General features: G+C 37.6%; 1 protein-coding gene across 1 annotated transcript; it reads right to left on the bottom strand.

The window, feature by feature from the left end:
* Positions 1 to 2,188: 2,188 nt before the first annotated feature.
* LOC149960312 (uncharacterized) lies at positions 2,189 to 3,564 on the bottom strand. Its single transcript, XM_090165223.1, has 2 exons — positions 2,862 to 3,564; positions 2,189 to 2,802 (listed from the first exon to the last, which is right to left on the bottom strand). The coding sequence occupies exons 1-2, from the start codon at positions 3,202 to 3,204 to the stop codon at positions 2,255 to 2,257; spliced, it is 891 nt and encodes a 296-aa protein (XP_090021349.1). The 5' UTR covers positions 3,205 to 3,564; the 3' UTR covers positions 2,189 to 2,254.
* Positions 3,565 to 11,981: the final 8,417 nt, after the last annotated feature.

An 11,981-nucleotide genomic window follows, 5' to 3' on the forward strand; every position in this document is an offset into this window, starting at 1 on the left:
TTTTTCGAGCAATATCACAGATTTTGTTTTTCTGGCTGCCAGTGGAAAACAAAACAAATATACGAAACGATACTTATACCGTTAGAAAAATGAGGTCTAGAGGTAACGAAAAATGTGTTTTATAAATATTTAAAAGTTGCACCACATGACGAAATACCCATTAGAATCAGACCCCCCGAAATGTTTATTTAATTTTTTTTTAATTTTTAAAAATCAACTAAAATGTGTAAATTATTTTGGAGATTTTATTTAGATTCCGTACTATACACTCCTTAATTAAGGAATATTTCAAGTTGATATGTTAAAAAAATAAAAAGTTATTAACACTTTAATCTTGGGGTAGAGATTTCCCAAAAAACATAACTAAATTTCGGGGGTCTAGATTAATATTCTGTAACAAAATCAATTTTTTAAATTTTGCGCTAAAAATCGGTAAATGTTCCTCGATTGACGAAAGGAATAAGTCTACCAAATTTCATAAAAATCGCAGGACCCATGGTGGCATGATTGGCTGAAACCATATGGAATGGCCCAGCTCTATAGCTCGCTCTATTATTTGTTCTTCTAAGTTGTTTTCTTTAAATAGATCATTGCAAATAACCTTTCAGGAATCGAAACTTTTCCAATACTATACAGGCTATAAGATAGGCTAAATATTTACCTTAGATACATACTCGTTCTTGTGTGTTCGGAGTAGGGGTCGGCGTTCGGTTAACTTTTAACCGCGATTAAAGAATTTCAAGCTCTATATGCAGATAATTTTTCATAGTGAAATCGTATATACTTTGATTATAAGAAAAAAAAAACAAATATAATACAATTTGATAAGCTACAAAATATATTGTTTGATCAGTTCTGATAACTTTTTATTAGAAAAAAAATAAAGGTTTACGTACCGATGAAGTTAAATTTAATTTAAAACACAACATATTTTATTAGACTATTTATTTTGTTTCCGATTATGAAGGTCTTTTTTGGCTGAAAACATTTTTAATCTATTACTTCCTAATAAAAAAGCTATAAACAATGAATCCCACGTATATTTTTTATTTTTCATACATTATTTGTGGTTAAGTGATTAAACATTATAGTTCAAACCCTGTTATTATTCATAAGCTGGCGGGCTGTGCGATAGGTAGTTTACTGTGTAGAATATTTCAACCAGTATCTAAGGCTATAAAGTAACTAATTAATATCTCTGAGGCCTGCGAATAATTTATTGACACAATGATGACCGAGAATAATAAAGAATCTCAAGTACAGGTATTAAGTGACACCGACGCGAGGAAACAAAATCTCCGGAGTGTAGTGTGGACTCATTACGCTACAATTGGAGACACTTTACATTGCAAGTACTGCGAGAAGTAAGTATTCGGTTATATATTTTCTTAGCGTTAGGAATGTGTACCAAAGTTGAAGCTCAAGTTGACATAAGAACTGGATAGATTGTAGGGGGAGCGCGAATTTTAAAATAACCCTCCCTCAAGTCGAATTTTGGCAAAATACAAGCGCTCATGGAAACCTGGGGTACGTTCAGCAGAGCTCAGCGCTGACACCGATGAGTAAGCGCTGACATCGATTTTTCACTGTACGCTTTTTTGCGTTTCCAGTTTGACGTCACGATGGCTCATCGATGAGCCATCAAGTCATCGGCTCGAAGAGTCGGTTTTTTAGTTAGTGTGACGTAAAACGCGTAGCCAATCTAAGAAAATGGCGACTTCTTCTGAAGAGCAGTTAATTGAAGTAGCGCTCCTTGACAATGATAAAAATTGTTATATGATTGCCGTGAGACCCGGAGATCACGCAAGGATATTAAGAGGTATTCTATTGTTTGATATATTAATTATAACACTTGTCTTTTTAATGTAATCCATCGTATATCTTTAAGCCTTGGCGTTTGTTATTGTTTACTGTCATAGGGCATGCTTTCACGTGGTTAATTTTATCATGGATGTAGAAAGGAACTACGTTATAATTAATTTTGTTTTATTTTTTAGACGAAAGTTTTGCAAGATTTTGCTTAGAACAAGCAAAAACAATTGGTATACAAACCCAAACTTTTCAAAATGAACTTTTGAAAAGATTAGATAAAAAAAATGAAGTTTTGTCTAAAATGGTTGATTCGTTAATGAAAATGTAGAAATGATAACTATCTTTATTAAGTAATTTTTAACAAAGCTCAAATAACTTCAAGAAATAATAAAATTTATTTCGCAAATGCATAACCAAATTTTACATAGGTGTTAAGACAGCTTTAAATGTCTTGCAATTGTCTGGGAAGCCTTATATTTCTTGCAATATCATTTCTTTTCATCTTTGCAGCTTCTGAATTAGTATTATCAGCCTCTTCCATTATTTCAGCTGTTACATGTTCAAAATTTTCATCTATATAATCACCCACATCATCATCTCCATCGTGCCTCAAAATAAAATTATGCAAAATGCATGCAGTCATAATCACTTCTGAAATTTCAGCTACTAAAGACATGTCTAAGTATTTTAGTCTGCGGAAACGGCCCTTTAACAACGCAAATGCCCTTTCTATCATCTGGCGAGCTGAACTATGGCAAGTATTGTACGCTCTTTCCTGAATTGTACGATGTCCATTTTCTTTGAAAGGAGTCATTACGAATTTGTCTAGCGGGTACGCGCTGTCACCCAGAATGTGCCCATTATCATCACTCCTTAAGCCATTTTTGAGGAACTGGTAAATCGCACTCAAACGCCACATTCTCGCATCGTGGACAGAACCAGGCCATCCACAGCAACAATCAATGAATATTAATGTTTCATTACAAATGCCTATGAAAAATAAATATTTATAATATTTTTAACAAAAGTTCACATCCAAATTAAATTACCTTGTAATAATATCGATGTTCTCTTCTTACGATTATAGTACGCATTTTTATCTTCATTTGGCTCCTTTATGTCGATGTGACAGCCATCAACTGCACCAACTGTCATAGGGAAACCATATTTTGTTTCACAGACTGTCATTGTTTGGTTCATTTTTTCTGTAGTAGGCCATGTAATGTATTGTTGTGTTAATTTTGACACTATTCGAACGAATTCAATGAACACATAATGTGCGTTTCCCTTTGATAGATCGAAACGATCTCCAATGCTCCTGAATGACTCAGGTGTTGACAGAAGCCACAACGAACCTAACACCCGTTTCTCTATTGGTATGGCAACGCACATTTTTTCATTAGCAACAGCTCCTCCATAAATATTGATTAATTCCTAATGCACAAATTGAAATTAGTTTTGTTTACTTTTATTCATCAACAGCGGTCCTGCTCATTCGAAAATGAGATTTAAAATCTTTTTCTGTATAATATGGTACTACACTTTCCACATAGTCTGTTATTCTTACAGGTCTAGACCGAGGCTTAGAATTAGTGAATGTTGTTGCAATTAATGCGGCGCAATTTTTAGTTTTTTTAGAATAGTTAGGAGTGTAACAAATATTAACACCACCATTTTCAATTATTTCATCGGTAACAAGTTCATTTACGATCAAATACAGAAGTTTTCGTTTTTTTCGATTTTCTTGCCCGGAAAAATTATTTGCCGCCATTTTAAAAAGAATCGATTACTAAACAATACCCGTTCAACAAATTTCTACGTCATTATGACGACAGAGCTCAGCGGTTACAGTTTTAAAGAAACAGCGCTTTTTAGTCGATGAGCTCTACTGAACGTACCCCTGGTTTAATACCGCAACATTATTGCTACCCCAATACCGCGTCGCCTCATGACGAAATATCGTCGCGAAGGTTGAATTTCCAGGCGCGTAGAAATGTTTTGGATTGAGGGGGTGCAGCTTGTGCGTTGAATTGGCGCCCCTCCCTCATTGACAAGCTTTTAGTGCCCTTTTTAACAAAATTTGGCACCTTTTTCGAACCGATTTGGCGCACCAGTCCAATTTCAAGGGATGTACATACATTGTGCCTTTGTACCCCACTGTTCCTACGCGACTGTGAAGTTGGCGCAGGTTAAAAAGTCGAATATTTTAAAGAAACTTATTATTCTTGTACGCACTTGACTTGACACAACTAGATAATTTTTTCTAACCATCGATGGTGGGGGCTGTAGGGGGCGCCGAATTTCAAGTTGGTTGAATTAAATATATTTAGGCTTATTGTGGGTAATAAATATGATGAATAGAAGTTTATGAAGTTCTGCGATGTTAAATTTATAAAAATATTGTAGGAAGTATAAAATGCAGGATTCATCCAAATGTCAAGGAACAAGCCACCTCAGATATCATGTCGAGAAAAAACACGGGGAAGTCGTCGGCGTTTTGAGCACTGAAAAGGCAAGATTAAATAAGAAATAAATATATTATATTTAAATCTAATTGTTTTGGTCAACGTTTAGCCTAGCCAAAAAGCAATGGACCAAGCGAATTATTGCTTACAGCGTTGGGTTGCAGAAACGGACCAGCCGTTCACTGTAGTTGAACATCCCAGTTTTAAGGCTTTTTTACAATCTATTAATCCGAGAAACCAATACATTGCTGAATCTTTGCCTCAATCGGCCAGAGTTTTGAAAAAAAACCTAATGACTAGTTTCAAACGTGAATCTGATCTGGTATTAAATAAATTTAAGGTAGGTTGTCATGTTTCCTTTTGCTTTTTCGTTTAAACAGTGTTTATGATATTACTCGGGGTTTATGACAATACAAATATATTTTTGGGATGACAAAAAATACCTCTAAATCTATGACCTCGGTAGTAATTAAATTATCATTTTCTTGTAGAGTTTTCAACCTATTACTTAAAGGGCAATAAAAGTGGCGTTTGGAAAGTGGCGGAAAACGTGACGGGATTTAGTCCAATAGCTTCCACTGGGAGCGCCACCGTACAACGGTGGAATTATGGAATGCAGTGCCAAATAGTACTCTGCCATTTCCACACCACTTTTTTGCCCATTAAATTAAACATCCAATTTCATAGGTAGGTTAAAAGAACCATTTAGCTGCATTTTAACCATGCCTTTTCATGTTCTCAGTGATTTTCTCCCTAGAAAATAGTGGTTTTTCTTAAGTTCATACTTAAAAATTCGGAGTTTAAAACTAACAGCCGGGATGACCGGGGGGGAGCCGACTAACTAATTCTATGGACACGGGCGTGTCCAGGATATCATTTTAGGGGGGGGGGGGGTTTGAGGTCTTAATTTAAGGGTGCTGACGAAGGTTTGACAGTTTTTTTGGTTTAGGTTCTCCCTCCCCCCGGTCACCAACATTTTGGGGAGTTTACCCCCCAACACCCTTAAATGCGCCCTTGTCCGTGGAGGAGGGGGGGGGGAGTTCTGATTCGGCTAGTTATTGATTTATATCTGTGGTTTTTAGCAGTGGCACTTGGTACTTTTAAAATTAACTTCATCTGTAGCTTATTTAGTCTAATGCAGCAAATTAAGTCCTTATGATATTTATAAATTGTAATTAGGCTTTGACGGGAATGATGTCGTTTACCCTTGATGCGTGGACATCTGATAACCGAATTCCATTTCTCGCCATCATTGGCCATTGGATTGATGAAAATTTTGTTATTCATAACAAGTTAATGGGATTTATTCATTTTCCCGGAAGACATACCGGGAAAAATATCTTTGATGTGTTCCTTTAAAGTTGGACTTCATTCAAGCAAACTACGAAAAACAAAAAGTGAAATCTATTAAGGCCACGATATTAAATATATTTAACACGTATTATGAGAATAATTCTGGTTCTGGAGCTGGAGTCCCTGCGCCGTCTACTTCGCACACTACCAGTGTAGATCGTTCTGGAATTTACGCGTACTTCCCAAAGCGCGCAGCGAAAACGGCGCGTGGATCTGAACTGTTGAAGTTTTTTAAGGACGATTTACAGCCCCCAAGAACCGACGTACTAAAATGGTGGAGGGTGGGTACTCGATGCTTTGATGTCATTAACTTAATGAGATATTTTAAAAGTTCCAATTAAAATGTACTATGCCATCTCATTGCAGGAAAACGAAATTCACTATCCTACAGTAGCTAAAATGGCGCAAGATTATCTGGCCATACCAGCCACGTCAGTACCATCTGAACAAATATTTTCTGCAGGAACTGACCTTGTTACTTCTAAAAGAGGCTGTTTACAGCCTGAAACAATAACGGCCATGATGTCTTTGAAGTTATGGTGGCGGAATACTAGTGAAAGAGTGTGACACTGATATGTATGGTTTTGGTAAGCACTAATAATTTCTGTAGATACATTTTCGGACGACAAATGACAAAAACAAAAAACCCCAAATATATGTGATCAGAAATTATTCTGGTTTGATTATTTATAGCTATAAAATTAAAAAATGTTTTGGTAATTTTTAATACATTCATGTTTTCCGTGTTGTTTAAATGAATAAATTTGTCTGATCTAATTTGCTCAATTTAATTTAGCTATAAGCAGATGATAACTCTTTTTTTTTCATAGACATTTTTTCACGATTAAAAACGCAACGTTCTTGGCTGGGTTTATTTTTTTTTAAAAAGTATGAATAAGTAATTCAATATTATTAAGTTAAACTTATTTTTGTGTTTTCTATAGATAATTTGAAATATCGTGGATAATGGACAAATAATGCCGACCTCTAGTTCGGAGTTACAGTGCAAAACAGACCAGCGTTAATTTGCCAGAACGAAAATTCTGAAAAGTACATCGTTCTGGCTGGTGCAAAACAGCGCTTTTCGAAATTGAGTTCATTTAAAATTTGATAGACTTTTCGAGGGTTGAAACGTTGGGATAATTATGTCTGAGCATGGATATATATAATTCTTATGGATTTCCTACTCCTTCTCAAGGCCTTCGGCCACGCTCTCCGTTTGAGGAGAGAAAAAACGCGCCCACCTACCCCCACTTTCCAAGTGAGCGGAAATTCGTGTTTTTAGATCTTCTGCACAACGGTCTTTTCAGAATTCAGATGGAAAATAAATTCATAGGTTAAAGGTTTTTTTTAATTATGCTGTTTAACTAAAGTCTAATCAACTTACCTTAAGTTTCACCAGTGAAATAAAATCAGGAATAGTAAATTCAAGACATTTGTGGCCGTGGTTCACGTAAATATATTCGAGACCTTTAAAATCATACTAGTGGATTCGCGAGAAAACGACAGACTGATATCGCTCAGGTTGGAGTGACGTCACTACCCTTGGATTAAACCTTCGGCTAGATGGCGCTGACTGCAGAAAGACATTTGCTGGCCTCGTTTTCCCGCAGTAGGGAATCCATAAGCATTTTATATATCCATGGTATGAGTGTAGCCGAAATGACTCTAGGTGGCGTAACGGCGCTAGATCTGATTCTCCGAGGTTGCGGCGAGGATGTAGCGTTTGCCACAGACAAATTAAAAAGACATAAAACCGTGTGTTCTTCAAAAATCAAAAGATAAGAAAACGATGCAAAAATTATATTAAAAAGCAAGTATTATTAATTAGAAAGTCAAATTTACGAATAACGATGAGGAAAACTTTAAGCGCTACCTATCTATTTTTCAATGACAAACCACAGGCGGCGTAGCGATAGTTTTCGGGTCGCGAATCAATGTTTTTGGGCTGGTCGTGGCCCTGGGGCAAACATTTACCCCCCCCCCTTTAAAACTTGGGAAAATAATAGAGTTACGTAGAAAAATTCAAAACATTTTCGACCGCGGAACTAAAATTTATCGGCGGCGGCGGGTCAAAAAGCCAATGCCTAGGCGGCTGCGGTTCGGCGCCAGAAAAAGATCGGCGTCGGCGGCGTTGTATCGGCGGCACTAGGCAGAAGTCGCTAGCGATATTTAGAGAGTCACTCTGACTCAAGAGTGAGATCGTAATTAAATAAAAATCTTCACTCTTTCCGACTCTCGCTTTTCGTCACTCGCCGAGTTCACTCTGACTCAAGAGTGAGATCGTAATTAAATAAAAATCTTCAATCTTTCCGACTCTCGCTTTTCGTCACTCGCCGAGTTCACTCTGACTCAAGAGTGAGATCGTAATTAAATAAAAATCTTCACTCTTTCCGACTCTCGCTTTTCGTCACTCGCCGAGTTCACTCTGACTCAAGAGTGAGATCGTAATTAAATAAAAATCTTCACTCTTTCCGACTCTCGCTTTTCGTCACTCGCCGAGTTCACTCTGACTCAAGAGTGAGATCGTAATTAAATAAAAATCTTCACTCTTTCCGACTCTCGCTTTTCGTCACTCGCCGAGTTCACTCTGACTCAAGAGTGAGATCGTAATTAAATAAAAATCTTCACTCTTTCCGACTCTCGCTTTTCGTCACTCGCCGAGTTCACTCTACCCCAAAGAGGGAGGATTAATCAAGGTTACCAATTTAACTCTTATTCTTGGCGTTATTCTTTATCGTTAATAGAGGGCACCACGCTGTCCAATTAAGTAATTAATTTTAAATTCAAATTTCCCGCCTTTTAATAGTCTTGAAAATCGCTGACCTTCACTATTTTCACGCGTGGAGTTTTTATTAGGGAGTGGAGTGAGAAAAGTGAAGGAGAAAAATTACTCACCCAATTTCACTCCAAGTTTTGCCCAACTCTGGTGCTAGGCTCTAGTAGGAATTGGCGATTGTTTAACTGTTATCCATAAGAAATTGACCTCCATATTGTGCATTGATGGAGCGATTAATTCAGATGAAATAATTTTTTAATTTTATCCACGAAAGATAGGAATCGAAAATATACTGTGATTAATTTGAAAATAACAATTTGGAGAACTATTACTGATCAATTACCGAAAATATTTCATCTCCTTTCATAAACACTTTAACCTTTATGATATTTTTTATGCTTTTCAAATAGTTCGATCGCCTTTAGTGTCTTATGTTCTAACGTGGAGTATCGTATCCGATTATAAAAAAAAAACATTATCGGACATAATCGGTTAAGTTATTTGTTTGAAAAATTATTAGCGGAGTAAATAAGATATATTATCGTTAACGAGCTTTTAACGTAAACACAATTTAATCGTATTATCGATTAGCTCAGTCTCAGTTTCAAATATTAGCGCGGGGGAAATAGTTGTTCAGTGTTAATGTCACGGCGGAAGGAGGAAGTGAATAACTGGAATTGGAAAACCTAAGTAAGAAACATTTGTGTGGGATCAATTTGAAATTGAAGAGAAAATGGCTATTTTCAAAATAGACGCTTCAATAAAACATCTTCAAGGAAATCACCCAGAAGTAATATTTCCGATAACCAGGACTTTAAAGTTACAGTTTATGTAGTTAAAATAATGGAAACTTTTCACCTGTACGGTATGCAACAAGTGTTTCCTTTTAACCAGGTAGCATTTTAGACTTTTAAATCCTTCTGTTTACAGATTAAAAGTTTCCATTATTTTAACAAACATTAAATTTCAGATCCTGGCTCTCCTTGAAGATGTTTTATTTAAGCATAAGGTTGTTTAACTTACCTGATTTAAGGGTTTGCTAGTGTAAGTAGACCTCTCCGTACTAACTACCAGCTCTAGTGTTTCTTACTCTGATGTTACTGATCCCAAACGCTTCATTAATGATGTAGTAGTAACTAGAATACCAAAAGTTACATTTCCTTAAAGGGACTTTCAAGAGACCCTCTAGTCAATTTAAAATACGTCATTCGGTCGCCGTTCGTTGTGAAGCCAAAGTTACGACCGAATGACGTTTTTCAAATCGACTAGGTCTTTCTTGAAAGACCCTTTAAGGTAATAAGGCGATGTTGTGGTGTCAACGACAATTTCCAGCTGCCCTTTACCGTGGAGCTCTTCAAAAACCAAGTGCTACGACCATTGAATTGGGAATAATACTGCTAGAATTACAATTACGATTTCGGTTGCCATGGTTACGCGGGACCTGTTCTGATAAGACTGTACGAAATTCATCTTTATAATTAGGCGATAGCACCATCTATATTTTGTAAAGTTCCATGGCTAAAAATAAATAATTATTAGATAACTCACCGTAACTTGAGTTAAAAAGGATCGTGTTGACAGAATAAAATTATTTTAAACAACTTCAAAGGTTTGTTTGTTATGAGTAATCATACATTTCAATTTCGCATCAGATTCGCGAAAATATTCGATTGCAATATAGTGGCCACCACTAGAGACAGATGCCGCCACGGTAGAACGATAAAGTTAATAAAGCCTCCTTTATGAACGAAATTGGTCCCGCGCCAGCCAGATTTAGTTGTACCTCTATTTATTCCCATCTCAATGATTACGAACAAAAGCGACATAAGACCCAAAAGTCAGAAAGGTAAATCGTTCAGTTGGAGCTTGTTGCACTGAGGGGAATGAACTGGGATCGGGGGGTAAGACCGCAAGAGTAACTTGCGAGCCACGTCACCAAAAAATTTCGCGACTGCAGCGCTACCGTGCGCGTCGCTTAAGAACTAATCGGAAATATCATCCGCGAGAAAAAAGCCACCAATTTCAGCTTCATTTGAACAGTATCAAAACACCATAATACAAAGGTCGAAGTTGTTAGGAGTTATTGAAATTTGGTAGGATTAAAATTTTTAATTTCGAGAAAGTTTATACTAATTAAAGCTTTACTACTAAATTTTTTCACTTTATAAAAGCCTAAACCACTGTTTTAACCGATATTGAGGTAGCAGACGGCTTTTGGGGAGAGTTAGGCTCGTCGTGGCAAAATCGTGGTCGTGGGCTCAGGGTTAGAACCGATTAGTTCACTCAGTCAGTGATTGTTCACGGCGCTGTGAGCGAGATCAGCTGATTGACGCTCTAGCCTGCTTAATTTTCAGTGCCGCGTCCTCTAGTGGCGGGACAGTTTGTTAACTAAAATGCGCTGACTGCGGGCTGAGCGAGATCGCACCGACAGAAACATTAATTTCTACGCATTTTAATTTTTCAAGCCGCTGAGCGACGGGATTCGTTCTCAGCGCGGAGAGAAAAATATCATAAAAAAATTATCGTTGATTTGTTCATTCTGTGCATTTTTTTTACAAAAATAAGTATTAGTAATTAATAATTTTTCTCACAACGCTTTGAGCGTATTCCAGAAACCGACTATCCTGTCGCTCAGAGGGATAACAAATTCTTGCTCAGTCCGCCGTCGGAGCTTTCTAGTGAACAAACAATTCCGCCGCCAGAGGACGCGGCTCTTAAAATTGAGAAGGCGTCGATCGGCCGATCTCGCTCACGACGCCGCGAACAATCATTGACTAAGAGAACTATTCGGCTCTCAACCTGAGCTCGTTCAATTTCTCTTTCTCGCTGAACAAGATCCACCGACCTTCGTATTTGAAGTTTTTTTTTTTTAAACACAAACATCAGTGTCGACCAGAGGCCTTAGACACCAGCACACACACAATAACTGATTAATCAGGGTGAGATACGTGTAACGGCCACGCCAACGGGGGGATACGTGGGGACAGGGGTGGGGACACCCGTGGCGGAAGTATTCCGACCACCCGTTGGGGGATTGGTAGTCGTCCTCACACGGCCTTCCACAAACTCTGCCTCCCGGACGCCTGGGATTACAGGAGTGAGCCACTACTCCCGGCCTTTATTTCAAGTGCTCGCTCGTTTCGATTTGATTCTCAATAATGAGCTCTCACAGTTTTTGCCCACCTCTGTGGTGCATGCCTTTTTAATTTTTAAAACGTTACTAAAATGCGTGAGCAGACGAACTTCTAATTGTACGACTGTACTACGCATGTCCAAAGCCACGTTCACACGTACCCTCAGAAATGTTTTGCCTCGGTTCGATCTCGCTTCGGTACTTAGCGTTTTGAAACGTCATTCAAATACGTGAGCAGACGAACTTCTAATTATATTTCTATACTACGCATGCCCAATTTTCTTCAAAACTCACTGGAAATAGTCTTAGTCGATAGCTACGCCACAAAATTTTCGTTTTGAAAACGAAAAGATTTGAGAGAGTTGGCCGTTTTCGGTCTATCCAAATCTGGCAGCCTTGCCTGCCTTCCGGCCTGTATCTCCATACCAAAAATGGCCGA

Source organism: Leiobunum rupestre, chromosome 2, assembly GCF_980474605.1.
Source record: "Leiobunum rupestre chromosome 2, qqLeiRupe1.1.hap1, whole genome shotgun sequence".
NCBI classification, from domain to species: domain Eukaryota; kingdom Metazoa; phylum Arthropoda; class Arachnida; order Opiliones; family Sclerosomatidae; genus Leiobunum; species Leiobunum rupestre.